Here is a 17,982-nt window from a genome sequence, read left to right as displayed (position 1 = left end):
CCCTATTCATCCGAGCTTCAAGCATTATCTGAGGTTCATATTCAAGGAAGATGTTTTTCAGTTTCAAGCCCTGTGTTTTGGCCTCAATACCGCCCCTCAAATTTTTACAAAACTTATGCTCAATGTAGCAAGGATTCTCCACTCGAGGCATCAGAGCCTCTTGTATTTAGACGATTGGCTTCTCAGAGCTTGCTCTTACGATCTCTGCCTGAAGGATCTTCAGACAGCATTGAATTTGACAGAAGAATTGGGTCTTCTTGTTAACAAGGACAAATCTCTTCTGACACCATTACAAGAGATACTCTATTTAGGGATGGTGATTCGGAGTCGAGTTTTTCGGGCTTTTCCGTCTCCCTTAAGGACGGAGCAAGCCATCTTGAAAGTACAATTGTTTCTAGGAGAGCAGAAGTGTTCTGCGAGGAAGTGGATGAGTGTTGGGAACCCTCTCCTCGTTGGAACAGTTTGTCTCTCTAGGAAGACTGAATCTTCGACCTCTCCAGTTTCACCTCAATTATCACTGGAACAGGAAGAAGTATTTGGAGACGATGTGTATTCCAGTCACGGAGTCAATAAGAAGTTGCCTTCAGTGATGGAACGATCCAGTCAAGTTTCAAGATGGTTACCCATTAGAACAAAAGAACCCAGACCTTGTGTTGTGTTCCGACGCCTCGGACTCGTGGTGGGGAGCAACACTGGGCAAGTTGGAAGTATCAGGGTTGTGGACGGAGGTTCAAAAGTCCTTCTACATAAACCAAAAGAAACTGTTAGCTGTTCTTTTGGCCCTAGAAAGCTTTGAAGGGTCAGTCCTGAACAAAGTAGTGCAAGTCAATGCCGACATCACCACAGCATTGGCTTACATTGCCAAGCAAGAAGGAACTCAATTGATTTCCCTTTACGATACGGCGAGGAATCTGCTCATCTGGGCAAAGGAAAGAAATGTAATTCTGATTATCTGATTCATCCAAGGGGAGAAGAGTGTAACGGCAGACAGCCTCAGCAGGAGAGGTCAAGTCCTACCCACAGAGTGGACACTCCATCTAGAAGTTTGCAAGAGTCTGTGGAGACTTTGGGATCGCCCTTGCATAGACCTTTTCGCGACCTCAAAGACCAAGACCAAGAGGCTAGAGATCTCGAAGCAGTACACACGGACGCGTTTCTGCTAGATTGGTCCAATCTAGATGTGTACGTTTTTTCCACCTTTCAATATACTTTACAAGGTGCTACAACAGTTTGTGTCAAGCGAAGGGACCAGAATGACCCTAGTAGCCCCCTTTTGGCCCTTTAGGGAATGGTTCACAGAGGTACTGGAATGGATGGTGGACACTCCCAGAAGCCTTCCATTAGAGAGTAGATTTACTCAAACAGCCCCACTTAGAAAGGCACCATCAAAGTCTTCAAAATCTTCAAGCTAACTGTCTTCAGACTATCGAAAAACTCACAAGAGCTAGAGGTTTTTCGAAGGAGGCAGCTAGAGCGATTGCAAGAGCAAGAAGGTCTTCAACCATCAGAGTCTATCAATCCAAGTGGGAGGTTTTCAGAGAATGGTGCAGAGTCAACTCTGTTTCCTCTTCCGGTACCTCCGTAACTCAGATTGCTGACTTCCTTTTATTTCTGAGAAGGAAGTGCAATTTTTCGTCATCTTCTATCAAGGGATACAGGAGCATGTTGGCAACTGTATTCAGGCACAGAGATTTGGATCTTTCAAATAATAAAGACATACAGACCTTCTTAAACCTTTTGAGACATCGAAGCAACGTCACCAGGATTCACCAGCTTGGAATCTGGATATAGTTCTGAAGTTCCTTATGAGTGACAGGTTTGAACCCTTGCACTCTACATCTCTGAAGGACCTCACGATGAAAACCCTTTTCTTGGTTAGTCTGGCAACAGCCAAGAGAGTTAGTGAAATCCATGTGTTCAGTAAAAACGTGGGTTTTTGGGATAACAAAGCTATCTGCTCATTGCAGTTGGGTTTTCTCGCCAAGAATGAGCGCCCTTCTCAACCTTGGCCTAAGGCTTTTGAGATTCCGAATCTTTCGGATGTGGTTGGCGATGAGTTAGAGAGAGTCCTATGTCCAGTAAGAGCCCTGAAGTTCTATCTGGACAGAACGAAGGAGTTGAGAGGCAAGTCGGAAGCCCTGTGGTGCTCGGTCAAGAAACCCTCCTTGCAGTTGTCTAAGAATGCCCTGTCATTCTTCATCAGACTTTTAATTAGAGAGACTTATACATATTGCAGTGAGACAGACTTTAGACTTTTAAAGGTCAAGACTCACAAAGTTAGAGCTGTAGCAACCTCAGTGGCCTTCAAACAAAATCGTTCATTGCAGAGCATTATGGACACAACCTTTTGGAGGAGCAAATCTGTGTTCACTTCACACTATTTGAAAAGTGTCCAGACTCTATGTGAGGACTGTTACACTCTGGGACCGTTCATAGCAGCGAGTACTGTAGTGGGGGAAGGATCCACCACTACATTCCCATAATCCTAATACCTTTTCTTCTCTTGGAACTTTTAATTTGTTTTTATGGTTGTCTTGTGGAGATTGCGACAGTCTTCTGCAATCATTGATAGGTCAGGTGGTCTATTTTGTTCCTTGAGAGCGCCCGGAACTGGGTATTAGAGGAGGCTCTGTCACAGAGAGGTGTGTTCACCGGTTTGACAGCTCCTAGAGATCTTCAGCCCCTGAGAGGATCGCTGGATCTTGTAAGGAAAGCGGACATAATGGCAGAGTATCATTGAAGTCAGCTTCCTTATCAGGTACGAACCCTCAAGCTTGTTTTTTATTCAACTCTTAAAGCAAAATTCCAACTATAGTGGCTGTCTCTAACCCTCCACCAAAGGTGTTAATCAGCTATATATATAACTACCAGGTAAGTTTTATGTTTAAAAATGTTATTTTCATTATAAAATAAATTTTTGAACATACTTACCTGGTACTTATATATAATTAAATTCTCACCCTCCTCCCCTCTAGAGACTAGAGGCATGGAAGATATGAGGAAGCATGGGATGGTTCCAAGGTACCTTGCTAGGGCGCACAGGTAGTACACCTGGCTATCCAATCGGCGATTGGCGCGAGTTTTGAATTTTCTGCCGTGACGTCAGGGACGTAAGCTATATGTATAACTACCAGGTAAGTATGTTCAAAAATTTATTTTATAATAAAAATAAAATTTTTCCAACTAGGGTCGTAGCTTAGCAAGTAATAATAATAATAATAATAATAATAATAATAATAATAATAATAATAATAATAATAATAATAATAAATATTGTGTTGCTGGTTTTTAATTACAATTTAAATCTTGGTCTCCTCAATTAGACTGAAAATAAGGACATTTGTAAAGTAATAAATTTACCAATCAATTATGTTTTTAGATGTACTAATGTGTCTGAATGTTTTTGTTTTTATGTTTGAATGTGTGTGAATTATTTTTATAAATTTTATTATTTTGTATGTACTGTACTATTTGATTTTGTAATTATATTTTTTCAAATATAAAACTTACCCGCTGGTTATATAATGGCTAAAGTCCCCAACGCCTCGGCAGAAAATTCAAAATCTCTTGCGCAGCTTTGCGCATATAAGCCAGGTGTACCCCAGCGCCCTCGGGGTACCACAGGTAGAACTATACTCAACCAATTCAGATTTTCTCTGCCGCCATAGCTGGCTGAACTATTGGAAATTCTCTCTTGTTTTCTTACTCTGTTTGGACGATATTTGGTGATGTATTAACGTTTTTGAGTTTTGGCTTTCGCATATATGTTTTATTTGATCTGTGATCACGTACTTATAACTTAAAAGGTAGGGTTGGAAGGTTTTCAACCTATTTTAAACTTCACGAAAGCAGAGGGGCGAAATGTAAACATTTTGACTATTGATGATGTCACAGCCTCTTCCGTAGGCTATAAGTCTGTCTTGCCTTTTTCAAAGAATATAAGTGATTATGCTTTTAGAGTTTTAAGTTATAGATTAAATTAAAGGAATTATTTTGAGAAAATTTTATCCTTTTAATATTTTTCTTTAGATAATCTTTGTTCTGTTTGCAAAGATTAACTACCGTTCAGTTTATTTTTGTTACGCAGTAATCAGTATCGTTACGATGTTACATATATTGTAGCGATTTTATGAATAGTACTAAGTCTTTAATCGTACTTTGTAAAAGGAACATTTTATTTTGCTATTAATTGGTCCTTTCAGTTTTTTTCCTTAGTCAGAGATTAAGGAAGTTACAGTTCAGTTTATTTTATACGATGCAGTATTCTTTACATTCGTCGTAGCGCACGATTCTATGTATCGTTGTTGCTTTGGTGGTTTTCGGAATACTAAATTATTCGTATATTATTTGTAGATGTTCCAATGACGCGAGTGATGATTCATCTTTTATTGGAACCCCTTAATTTAAGGGTTTATTTCAATTTATAAATATTTTATCTATTAAGGTAATATTTGATATTTAATATTTTGTCACATTTTTATGGGATTTGGTACTTTTGCTTTCCCATTCAAACAATTGTCCAGTGACAGAACTATAAGTCTCTCCCTACGGAGTTCATTTCCTTTGAGTGTATACTTTGGCTTTCAAGTAATTATGAAACTATCTTTGTGCCAAAGAGTAAAGTGCAAATTTTTTAGTGATACTGTAATTGTGCAGTGAATTTTATTCTGTGGAGAGTGCTTCTATTCAGACCTGTCATTATCCTAGCCTTAGACCTCTGTCGAGCTCCCGGACCCAGGGGAGAAGTTAAGTCAAACGGCGAAAGGAATCGAGAGGGTAACCAGGCGTTACAGTCTTTTAGACCCGAACTGAAGTCCTCTCGAGCATTTTCTGTCGACCACCAGAACGCTCACCCTCGCTGTAGATAAAGCGAGGTATTAGTGTTTTCAAAGGCGCTAAGCTGAAAACAAAATTAGATTCGTTCTGCGTGTATTACGTTTCATGCGGCGCAGACGCAGTGCCGCCACCCCACCTGATGGGTATTGTCTCTCGACAGTGGCTAGCGCTATGGATCGACGAAGATAATGCTGAATACGTTTCGCCTAAGGTTGATTCTTGATCTTTGTAGTTAGGCATGAAACAGCATCTATCTTCGTTAATGCAGTCTTTTCAGCCTGCCGTTAACAGTGCGGTTGGGTGTCTCGATTCCGGTCTTTGACACGGACGCACAGGTGTCGTGTCTTTAACGGTGAGGACTCGTTGTCGCACAGGCGGCCTACCAACCGCAATGTTCAAGGGTGGGGGAAAGTGGATGCTTTACTTCGATTACCTGCTCAACACAAACCGACGCCTCATAGCACCTAGTATCAGTCTATACAGACGCACCGACGTTCGCCAGGCAGCAGAGCCGGCGAAGCGTCATCGGAACGGTGCGGCAACGGAAACGGAACGTCGACGGAATGGAGCGAAGCGCCACGTCAGTGTGGACGCTTCAGCGTCAGTGTAGACGCTTCAGCGTCAGTGTAGACGCTTTCAGTGTCAGTATGGACACTTCAGCGTCAGTATGGACGCTTCAGCACGAGTGTGGACGCTTCAGCGTTAGTGTGGGCGGTTCAGCATCAGTGTGGACGCTTCAGTGTTGGGGTGGATGCTTCAGCGTTGGGGTGGACGCTTCGCTACCTATGACTATAGACTTTGATGTGTACCTGACCATGAACGTCTAGTGTTAAGTTATTGGTGCTCCAGGCGCTATATTAAGAAATAGATCTTAACTAGAACGATATTATATTCTCGGACCAAGGCCTGCTGGGCTAACTCTTGGTTGTGAGAACTAGAATTAAGTCCTCTAATTATTGAGGTCTGAATTCAGAATCATATGGAGTGGATTCCTAAGAATCAAGACTTCTCTTCCTAGGATAGAGATTGTAAAAGGAAGGGAATAACTTTCAGAAACTCATGAGAATTTTTCTATAGAATTTCCCTCATATTTTTTACCGGCTGCTCCTCGTTTCGACTTCAGAGTTTTCGCTAGTTGAGTTGATGGTGTCGCTATTTATTTTATTTTATTTGTATTACAAGCCAGCTACAACCCTATTAGGGAAGCAAGATGCTATAACCCAAAGGGCTCCTTTAGGGAACGATGGCCTAGTAAATTAATGGTAAAATAAAGTAATGAATTAACATTAAATCATTCTCAGGAAAATAACGAAGCTTACTGTAGAGATGATACAGCGCTTGCAGCTGCTACAACAGAAAGGGCATTAAGGCCTTTATGAGAATAGAACGTTAAAGTATATCTCCCACCATGGGCAGATCTTTTATGATTTAATGTTTTATGTTTTTAAACCGCTCTTGTTAGTGACTCGTAAACATAGCACAGTGCTCTGGAGGAGGTGTTTGTTCGTTTTCACCTTGCCCCTAGTCCTTTATCTCTAATTTACGTTCCAACCCTTGGGAGAAGGAAGGTCGGTAGGCCGAGGTTCTTCGCGGACCTTGTGCATTAAACGTCTGTTCCGCCAAGCGATATTTTTGATGCAGTCCAAGACGGTCTCTCTCCACTTTGGAATGATGAGGTAATGCTCTTTTCTTCGCCTATGATTGGCGAGCTATGACATCACAACCATGTGACATAGTATCTTGAAAAGAGCGGAGTTGGAATGTCTTGAAGCGATCAGATCGTCATCGCTATGGTATCATGGATCTTGTAACTGTTTTCTGCATATTAGAATGCAGTTCGCTGACGAGAATAACATTCTACGTTTTCCCTGTCTACCAGACTAGGTAGTTACTCTTCATGTATGCACGCGAACAGAACTTACCTTCGCAGCAGTCGTGTTTTGATGCTTGAACAGGAAGCAATCGAGTGTGTTTTTTCTTCCGCGAGAGGAGCGGAAGTCAGACAAGTCACATACAATTTTTCCAAGACCTTTCAGGAGTCGTATGTTTGCTATTAACTTATCCTGCAGTATCTAACGTTCGCTGGAAGTTTTTTCTTTTCGGAAGAAGGCGACGTGTCAGCACCAGAATCGTGTAAGACACATAGTTCTTCGGGGGAAAAGGTGTTCAGTTTGCTTCTGTTCACACTTCTTCTCCTTCCCCAGTTTGGAGAAAGGTCTATTACTTTTCTTCTGAGGTCTAGCGACTACTGTTGACGGTATCTCACAGCATTGGATACGTTCAGTTTGCGCACAAGGCGCGCATGAAATGTCATAGGGACTCTCCCAGGTTGCTCACAAGAATGCGGTTCATGTTCTCTCCTGGCCTTCGCCCATGCTTGAGTTGGCGCACTCGCTACCCCGCGAGTGTAGATTTGGTTTGAGCTAAATGAGGTCTACAGTATTTCATCTGTGTTTAGCGTTTACGATTCTCGGGGGTAGAAAATTTTCTCCTGAAGAGTCTAAGGACTACCATAGATCAAAGAAATGGTTTTCCGATTAGTGCCAGAAGGCATAGTTCTTCTATGCTTAGTAACGCTTCCTCGCAGAGATATGCTCGTGTTAAGAGAAGCATTAGAGCGGGTGCTTGTAGCAGTCTGGTCTCTCTCTTACGGCAGACGTCATGCAGACACAGACACAAGTTCTGGTCTCTCCCTCAGCAAGATGCTCCAGCCTGAAATTTAGGGGTCGTTTCTGGAGCTTCGCGGTAGTGACAGATCCGACCCTTTACACTTGGTTTCTTTTTAAGGCCTAACTTTGGAGACTTTCTGAGTAAGTCTACCATAGTTGAGAGTCAGTGAAGTTCACTCTTTTAGCAAGAACACGGACTTCACATTGGTTAAGCCATAGGTACCTTGCAACCTGGATTCTTGGTCATTAATAAACATCTTTCTCATCCATAGCCTAAATCTTTCGGGATCACTATTCTCTCGAATTTGGTTTGTGATGGGCTGAGAAGAGTTTTTTGCCCAATTAAAATGATGAAGTATTATTGGGACAAGAACAAAGAAGTTAAGAGTCTATTCATAACTCTTAGGTGCATGGTCAAGAAGTCTGCGCTATCCATGTCTAAACATTCTGTCATCTCGTATAGACTTTGATTACAAAGGTTCTTCCACACGGTTGGTTGACAGATCATAAGATGTTGAAAGAGTAAAGACTCACGAAGTTAGAGCTGTAGAAACTTCTGTAATTTTTAAACTAAACTGTTCTCTGCAAAGCATTGCGTATACAGTCTTGTGAAGGGGTAATCCTGTATTCGCCTTGCATTATTTTTACCGTGTCCAGTCTCTTTATGAAGAAGTCTACGTTTTGGGATCACTTGCAACAACGAGTGCAGTAGTAGGTGAAACATTCTCCACTACTTTTCCCTGAATTTCTAGTATCCCTGTTCTTCTTTTGGAACTGTTATATATATATTTTTATGATTGTACGTGAAGATTGGTCGGCAATCTTCCGCAATCTTTGACCTAGTCAGGTGGTCATTTTGTTCCTAGAGAGTGCTCGGAACAAGGGTATTAGTTGAGGTCCTGTCATGTTATAGGTGGTTGTACCGTTTGACAGCTCCTAGAGATCATCAACCCCGAGTGGATCACTGGATCTCCTAAGGATAGCAGATAAAATGAGGCAGAGCATTGCTGTCAGCTTCCTTATCTGGTTAGAACCATTTAAGTTGTTTATGTAACTCTTAAGTGAATTTCCAATTATGCAGCTGTCTCTGACCCGCCACCAATGGGTGTCAGTCAGCCATTATATAACCAGCGGGTAAGTTTTATATCTAAAAATTATATTTTCATAATAAAATAAATTTTTGAATATACCTACCCGCTGGTTATATAATTTTTAGACCCACCCTCCTCCCCTCTGGAGACCATGGGGCATGGAAAATCTGAATTGGTTGAGTATAGTTCTACCTGTGATACCGCGAGGACGCTGGGGTACACCTGGCTTATATGCGCAAAGCTGCGCAAGAGATTTTGAATTTTCTGCTGAGGCGTCTGGGACTTTAGCCATTATATAACCAGCGGGTAAGTATATTAAAAAATTTATTTTATTATGAAAATATAATTTTTTATATAAATTTATCCTTTTCATCACCTGACATGAAGGTGCTGAATAGTCTTCCAATTGAGATTGATTTTGTAAGAAAGTTAAATTTTCTTAAATATCTTTTCAGAAAACATTTAATAGGGAATCTCTCTACTAGCAGTAATGTAATTGCATTTATAGAAATGGGTATAAAAGCGTCTCTGAAATAGTACATGAGAATATTATAAGGTTATTACTTTTATGTGTTTGTTTACTTAAACATCAGCCATGAACTTTGCTATTTTTTAAGATGGTGATTGACTTTACTCTCAGGTTTAAGGCTGCTGGGTATCGGTCGAAATCAGTACATAGACCTCATGAATCAGTGCCGCTCAACTCGTAAACTTTTCCGGAAAAAGAATGTTCGCGATCTGTTACCATTACTTCCTTCTGAAATCTCCATTGATGCTTGGTGGATGGTTTGCGTTGGATGTGTCACAGAAGAAGATGTAAAGGTAAAATTAGGTGGTCTTCTATCTTTTTGGTTCAAGGACAGACAATTTATTAAGAAAATTCATGAAGAGTGTATCATAGACAGAAGAATATCAGTAATTACACAACACCTGCACAACCACAGGTACCCATCAGTCAACTGCTATACTTGGTATGCAGCACTTTTAACAGGTGAGAATTCTCCCTTCACATCTTTCTTCTGTTTAGGATTGCTAGTAATGTATTCATCTGTTTGTAACTCATCAGTTCATTTATTTCTTGACTAATTCATTCTTTTACTGCCTCCCTTTCATTTATCACCTTTCATAAACAGTAAAACTGTGATCTTTTCATCTTAGCTGGTAGTTTGTATTGTTGGGTTGTCTTCTTGATTGCTGGTCTTGCAGTTAGCAAATGCTAATTGTAAGTAATTACACCTTTATTTCTTCCTTAAGGGTCAGTCTGAAAAACATGGCTTGATGAACATGGTCTCCCACGAATTCAGGCAGGTTATTCTCAAAGCTTACAACAATATGTCAGATGCTGAAGTGGTGCAGGTAAGAGTTTTAGTTAGTGAAATAAGAGGCATCTTACTTCTACTTTTTCCAAATATGACTTGGATCTGAATACTGTTGCATACTACCGTATTTTACATGCAGGTACTGGGAGATGCAAATTTACATTTTCAAAGCTCTGAGGAATTTGATTCCTATATAGTCGGGTGTAAAAGTCACGACTGCTGTTGTGATAAGCATAAAATATGTTTGTTCCAAGACAAATACAAACCATTGTCCATTACTATAGTAGAATAGATAACAACGAAGCTGGAGCATGGCAGTTGAAATAATAACGAGGTGTAAACAATGGACAGGTATTAATCTTTCAGCAGAAATTTACTCATTCTTTACTTTTTCTTTCTAGCATGTTTGCTTTGAGTGATTGCTTTCATAGAGGATGCTACCCTATATACAAAAATGTCAGGGAATGCTGCTCAAGACCGTTGTTACCTTCATGAATGCCCTTGATGTGGATCCTCGTCAGTTGTGTCCTCACTGCTGAGGGCATGCTTGTTCCTTAGTTTCCCCTTGTGATGATTGTTGGGAGTGGCCATCCCCCCAGTGGAAGAAGTACGGGCTCATTCTCGGAGATCAACAAAGCCAGGCTCTGGGCAGGTAGAACATTTGTCTGTAGAAAGCTCCAGATACCTGTCAGAGACTCATCCTAGACTTGCCAAAAGGGACCAATTACTAGTGTGTACAAGACATACGACAGGAAACCTTCTTCAGAGGAACTTTCCCTAGAGCAGTTACAGCTGCTCTCCCAAGCAAGTTGGGGCTTAAGGTGGAAGAATACGGCTTCTCCTCGTTCATCTCCCAGCATTGACCCCTTTAAATTGAGCTCTTAAGAAGTGTAAAAGGGACAGAATCCCTGTCACACCACCCAGGGGTGACACCTGTAAATACGATTTAGCCAAATAATATAGAATTGTGTATATTTTTAAGCCTATGTTTCTTAAACGCTATGCTTTCACAGAGAGTCATTGGTACTTTACAGAACATCTGTCACCAGTGAAAAAGAAGGGTGATCCTTGACCAGTCAGCCGCCCTCTAGATGACAGTGCGGCAGTAGACTGGAGAATATCCAGCATTCTCTCTCCCTTCTCGGCTGGCGCCCATAAAAGAGAAAGCAAAACTTCAAGACTGATCTAAAGGAGTCCTCTGGAACCTAGACTTTCCTACCCTCTGCTGGTTAGAATCCCAGATCAGGATACACCAGCTGGCCCTTCTCATCGACCTGGAGAAGACGAACCTGAGGAGTAGGACGCCGAGTTGGAGTCTCAAGACTCTGAAGGAGACCTTCCAAAGCCAGCAGTTCCCGGTCCTTCAAAAGCAGACAAGGGGGAAACAGACTCGACTTTCTTGGAAGTTTTGCACTGCATAAGTAAGGTGAAGTGCCACTGAGAAGCAGTGACCTCACCTCTTAAAGGCGATACTTCAGTGCCAGACCCTGGGTCAAAATTCCTTGGTCAGTTTTGGCCAAGGAAACACTAGGCAAGTTGGAGATCTAGGTCTCTGGTTCCAAGTACTTGCTTAGGGTGGGGAGATCTTCCTACTTGATCATGGCAGGCCTCCTAAAGCAACGTAAATACTACTGTACACGTGAGGCTCTCCCCTCCCATCTACCACTTGATCCTGTGATGCTCTAGGCTGGTCTTCAGAACGTTTAAGTGTGGTTCTGGTTTCTTTATTGGCTATAGAGGTCACATCCATGAAGACGATGAAGGTGGCCTCCTGGATAGAACACTGGTCTGGCATTATTGCCTTCTTAACGGACACCAAAGATTTAACTAAGCAAGCCCTTAAGGACATCATCCTAACAGGGGCTAGGGTGGTAGAGTTCTTAATGCACCAGGCAGCCAACTTGGTGCTCAAGTGTCAGGAGGCTGTGACTTTTAAGCTTCATAAACAAATTTTTCACCTTGATGGACTAGATATTCGCAACTCCACCTGCAAGGAGCTATCTCTCTTTTCACCCGCAGAGATAGAAGGGGCAGTTGAGAAATGGAGACAGAAGACGCAGGACTCCATTCTACAAAGGGCAGTGTCCTTTTGCCAACCCCAGTCTTCGACATCAGGACAAGGAAAGCCTTCCACCCAACATACCTGAAGACCAACGCAGAGAGGAGCTCGCCCACAACAGTCAATTCTTAGGACTTCATCTGCTCAGTGTTGAGATAGAGGTAGGGGAAAAGGAAGAGGTAAACACCTTCACTAGGGAGAGTGTTCCCCCATTCCACCTCTAGTGTGGGAATGGTGGTTCCAAGGACTAGAAATATAGAGAGTGAAGGTCATCCGGTCTGGATACCTCCTCCTGTTCGTCAGCTCTTTCCCTGCTCTAATTCATCCCCTGACAACATTGTTGTCATATTGTTAGAGGTCAGCAGAAGATCTTGCCCTACAGAAAGAATTGCAGAGCATTTTGCCGAAGGGTGCACTTCAAGAGGTCAGCGATGGCTCTCAGGGTTCTTCAGTTGACACTTTCTGGTAAGTAAGGCATCTAGAGGTTGGAGACTGGTAATCGGCCTCTCATTTCTCAACAACTTCATTCACCAAACTCTTCAAGATGGAGACAGCGGCTATGGTCAGGTAAGCGATGAGACTGCAAGACTTCATGGTGGTACTTGATCTGAAAGATGCCTACTTTCGAATTCTGAGAGATGCCTACTTTCAGATTCTGAAAGATGCCCACTTGTAGATTCTGAAAGATGCCTACTTTCAGATCCTGGTTCACCTCTCCTCCATGAAGTACTGTATATCCAATTGGTGGCAGCAGGCAAGGTCCATCAGTTCAAGGTCCTATGTTTTAGCTTGGCGACGAGAACCCAGGTTTTCACAAAGGTTTTTCGAGCTAATCTCCTCGTGGGCACACGCCAACAAGACCTGCCTGCTCTGTTACTTGAACGATTGGTTGATTCTGGTTCATTTTGTCTGGACTTGGGGATCATGATAAATGAGAAGTTTGTCCTTTCACCTGTGAAGAGGTTACTCTATTTGGCAGTGGACATTGACACCATCCTAGGGAGAGTTTTCCCGTTTAGAGAAAGACTGTCATGTTTGCAGAAGGCAGCTCTACCCTTTCTGCAACAGTCGATTATCCCTGCTCACCAGTGGTAGAAGCTCTTGGGACACTTGACGTCTCTGGAGAAGTAGGTGACAGGAGGCAGCTCATGCCTACTATCCCTACCTTGTTATAATTTTAACGGCTGTGTTCCGGCTTTGCTGTTATCAACTCTTTCATAGTAAAGGACTCAGGTTTGTATAGTTAGGAAAAAATACATTTGTATAGCTAGAAAAAAATACAAATTACTTTCAAAATTTTTGATATAGTCATGAATGGAAAAGTAAAATGACTTGATTGGAGTTAGTACTTTGGTGAGATCATTGGATTCACAATGAGAATTAAATATAAAAGGATATTGTACTGTATATTTACAGGAGAAGGGGATCCATAAAGTTTCAGCTTTTTGATGATTCCTGATAACTCATATTTAAGAAAAGATGTACTGTTTTTCTGTGATACTGTATTATCCACTTTACTTGAATCTGACTCTGTTGGAGGACATAAGGGAACTATTTTTATGTCATTCCTAATTCCAAATGTAGGTTTCTAGGTTCACTAGCATCTACATTTCACTAAGTAGCCTTATTCACTAGAATCACTTGGTATGTATAAGAATATTGATTCCTTGCTGTTCACCTGAATCCCATAATTAATCATAGCCATCGTTCTCAACATATACTGTAGTCTCCAAAAGATTTTCTGGATTATTAGAATTTTAGTAACTTTGGGCTCATAGAATATGTGTGTTGAGGTATAATGATTAAATAAACAATCTTTTATAAAGCAAAATTAGATTTTTCGTGCAAGCCCATCTCCAGACCACATGAAAGGATTAGGTTAGTGATTGGTACCTGAGGCTCGACAGTAGTTGGTACATGCACTCTACTACTATTGATCTTCCATCTTTAGACATGGTTAAGAAACACCAATATTGATGCAGTGCATATGGGTGGTAGACCTTCCACAAAAGACTATACTGTATCTTTATTTCATGGAAAAGGGAGTGTTTTGCCTATTAAGATTCTTTAGAATACTTTATCAGTAACCTCATGTATCAACAGCATCTTCTTATACTTGGCCATAATTATATTATTTTGAGTGTGAACCAGTATTTGTTGATGTCAACACTGAAAGGGGAAAGTGCAAATATAAGTGTTGTTCCCACACAACATAACACACCTTCATCCTTTCCGTAGGAGAATGATAATAGCGAAGCTGGAATACAGCAGTTGAAAATTATAACAAGGTGTCAGTAATTGGCTGGTAATTACCAGTCTAGTGGCAGAGAAAGCACCAATCCCCTGCATGTTCATTGACAAACCACTTTGATTCCAGCCATTTGTGAGGATGGATGTTTTTGCTGGCTATGAATGTTGACAGATATTTTCCAATTTTTCTTTGTTCCGACACTACTACAAACTTTACGCTATCTATTAGGGATTATCTTTCGCCGAAGTTGGAGAACTAGCCATTAAGACTTGAAAGCAAGGTGACAACTACCCAACCTTCTAGTTTGTGGGGTGGTTATTGGAGGTTGCCAGCTACTCCTATCACTCACACACTCATGAATCCGAGCCACTTTTTCTTTTGGCTTTTAGGAGAATGGATGTCTGCTCTCTGCTCCCTCAAAAGACTTTGGCCATTGATTTTTCAGATTCTTTTTCTTTTCAGGTGTGTTTTCTTCTTCTTCTGTGTCCTCATGCTGACTTGCCCAGGGCCTGAAAGCCGCTCCTGCTATACCTTCATGTCCTCCATTGAGATTGACCCCATTTGTTGTTTCCCACCTGCAGGGGATGCCGCTGTGACCAGGGTAACAGCTGTGAAGAGTGTAAGGAGTGGTCTGCCTCTCAGTGGGAGAGGTTTAGGCATCGGCGCAAGAAAAAAGGCCAGGAGAGATTCTTCACCTTCGTGGTCTTCCTCAAGGGCGAAGAAACCTTGGGCATATTCCTTGACCCCCTGGTCTCTTCCCAAAGCTCCTGCTCTCTCAACTTCTTTTAAGGGGCAGTTGAGTAGGACTGCAGACTAGCTAACACCAGGGCAACCCCGAGGATCCGGGGACATTGTCTTTTAGAGAAGCAACTTCATCCCCTCCCTTGGTTGAGTCCTCCTCACTTTCTGATGTGTTGCATGTTTGGTCGTCATGGGTGTTGCAGGGCCTCCTTCTAAGGCAGTCTTAGTAGAACTTCTGCAGTGCGGGGACCAGAGGGTTCCTTCTCCGGTATCCACCGAAGTAGAAGTCCTTTCTCTAGCTGGTGCAGTGAATGACGCCTATTGCTGTCGGCGAGGCATACTTTTCAACTTCACCTGCTGACGAGACTAGCATGCCTGCTTTCCTCTCCAATGCTGACCTTCTGCTGACAAAGGGAACCCATGTTATCTTCGGATCTCTTCATCATCCAAGGACAGTAGTCCTCTTCACACGCCCAGTCGTTCTGGCAGCACTCCAATTCCATATTGACAATCTTCTCGCCGTTCTCCTGCTCATGATTGCCGCTCCTCTCGTTATCGTTACTTGCCGGGTCGTACTTGTCACTCAACATCTTTTGATCATCACTCACCTGCTTGTGATCGTCACTCTGCTGATTGTTGCTCCCCTACTCATGATTGATCGTCTCTCGCCTGTTAGACACTCATTCTCTGCTTGCTGCTCTCCAGTTTGCGATCACTCTTCTCCTCGTGATTGCCATGCTCCAGAATACTTCTCGTCAGCACATAGCCCTCCAGTTCCCTGTTAACCATCTCGTCCTCTGCCTAGATGATCTTCTGCTAGTCGACGCTCGCCAGCACACCACTATCCATCTCGTCGCTCGCAAGCTTGCTACTTGCCATATCGCTGCTAGCCAGCGCAACGCTCTCCTGCTCACTGTACGCCAATTTGCCACTTGCCTGCTCATTGATCTCCAGCTCGCCTCTTGCTATCACATCACTCGCCAATGCGTTGCTCCCCCACTCGTCGCTTGCCAGCTCTCCGAAGGGGTCAAAGACCTTCCCTCCATTCTCCAGTGCGCTCACCATCCCCCATGCACGATCGCTGTAAGTGGATGTTAGGTTTTTGCGCGATCGTATACTTTTGCTCACACTTCACATGCTCCCACAAGCAACCAAGGGCCAGCAACGTTATAGTACTAGTCCCAGCCTTCCAGAGAGGTAGCAGCAGTATTGGAGTAGCCTACACCTCATCAGGCCTCACCAGCAAGATGTTGATGGCCTATTCCCTTCCCCAAAGGGTTCAAGAAACTACAAATAAGTTTGCTGGTATTCCCATCACCCCAATTCGCCCCAGGAAGATCACCGAGGAAGATCTGCAGATGCCTGTGCTGATTGATCAAGGTAAGCAACCCTCTCTCCCTCAGTTCCAGGTTTCGAGAAAGTGTTCCCTAAGGGGGGCGATCCCACCAACAGGCCTCCCCAAGGACAACCCGGACCTGTCAACTGTGGGGAAATGACCTTTATGGTTTCACACCTTGATCAAAGCCATCAGGCAGGTGGTTGTAGACATGACCCAGCAAGGGCAGATGTTTGTGCCCCAAACTCAACCTGCTAAGCAGAAGTTGGGAGTAGATTCTACTCCTAGGATCCCTTTAGAGAAGTTGGTGTCCTTCTCCTCTTCTGCTTTTCCAATTGACTCCTAAGAGGAGACCTGTTTCTTACAGGGCCCTGGAACCCCCCATGTCTGTCTCGCCTATCTGGAGACTGTAGAGCTGTGAGAGGTGGTGCCAAAATTTAAAGACTTCTCTCGCCTGCAGTTAACACCGGTCCTGACCACAAAGCAGAAGAGGAGGTTGACGAAGCCAACTCCTCCTCACACCTACCTTTATCATCCTCGTTCAAGCAGAGGATTAGGATCTCCGCGGGAGATCTCTCCCGTGCCTTATTTCAGACCCTCTCCAATATAGGTCGGACCACCGGAGCTTCATCCCGTCTCCAGACCACTGCCGGAAGACGAAGAACCTCCTGCAAAAGAGTTTCAGACCTCCACGGGATGGCAGGAGCTTTCCAGACCTTTTTTGTTGGAGGAATATCAGCCGTCTCGCAGAGAGGGTAAGGATACCAAGACTGTGCTCAAGAACTCTAAGGCACCTGCAGCTCTCCTGAAAGAGAGGTAGGAGATATTCCCCTGTATAAAGAGGGTCAGCAAGCGGCATTCCTTCAGTTGACGCTGTTGACCCACCCCGGGCTCCTATGGGTGAGAGTTTGGAGGTGGTTGAAGAAATGGACTCTGACGATGACTACCTCCCTTTTCCTGCCAGTCCTGAGTTCAGCTCAGAAGCTGATTGAAGGGAGTTTGAGTATACCTCCCTTGGGCTGCTAGTCCTGAGTTCAGCTCAGAAGCTGATTGAAGGGAGTTTGAGTATACCTCCCTTGGGCTGCTAGTCCTGAGTTCAGCTCAGAAGCTGATTGAAGGGAGTTTGAGTATACCTCCCTTGGGCTGCTAGTCCTGAGTTCAGCTCAGAGGCTGATTGAAGGGAGTTTTGTGTATGCCTTATGGCAAGTCTTAGCCTGTATGAGAGCCATCAATGGGTAGGCTAACCATGAGACAGCTCCTCAGGAAGGCAAAGACATGGTGTTGGACCATGTATTGTACATGGTACCCAACGACACTTACGGCCATTGCAACCCTGCCCTGTTTGAAGGTATTGACAGCAGCAAGAAAGAAGGCATTCTCGCAGATTGCCAGCTCCTCTAGCTCTCTTTGAGCAGGTTTGTACTCCAAACTCCTCCCACCTCCCTTTATCCAGAAGAGGAGATATTACGAGGTCATGGACGAGCCCCTTCCGGTTTTGCCTCTTGATTCCTGCGTTGAGGCACTCTTAAGAGGGTCGCATTCGAAAGGCTTTCTGAGCTCTCAGCTTTATTTTCGGCGTCTGAGAACCTGAACATGGAGAAGGTGGCAAAATATGCATGAAGGCTACAACGTGGCTTGATATGTGGTTGGGATCTGTGGGCCAACTTGTTAGAACCAAGG

The 17,982-nt window shown here is 43.2% G+C and overlaps 1 protein-coding gene across 2 annotated transcripts in view; it reads left to right on the top strand.

Moving 5' to 3' along the window:
* Positions 1-17,982, top strand: part of LOC137646058 (protein FAM91A1-like) — a 196,559-nt gene that overhangs the window by 35,560 nt on the left and 143,017 nt on the right. The window contains exons 4-5 of one of the 2 annotated variants that reach the window (XM_068379212.1): positions 9,237-9,418; positions 9,851-9,952. In XM_068379212.1, coding sequence (XP_068235313.1) covers positions 9,237-9,418; positions 9,851-9,952 — 284 coding nt within the window. The remainder of the gene's footprint in view (positions 1-9,236; positions 9,419-9,850; positions 9,953-17,982) is intronic. The other variant, XM_068379213.1, reaches the window with a different exon arrangement.

This window comes from Palaemon carinicauda, chromosome 8, assembly GCF_036898095.1.
Source record: "Palaemon carinicauda isolate YSFRI2023 chromosome 8, ASM3689809v2, whole genome shotgun sequence".
NCBI classification, from domain to species: domain Eukaryota; kingdom Metazoa; phylum Arthropoda; class Malacostraca; order Decapoda; family Palaemonidae; genus Palaemon; species Palaemon carinicauda.
Note: the sequence above shows the minus strand (reverse complement) of the source record. Positions and strands in the feature narration are given on the sequence as shown.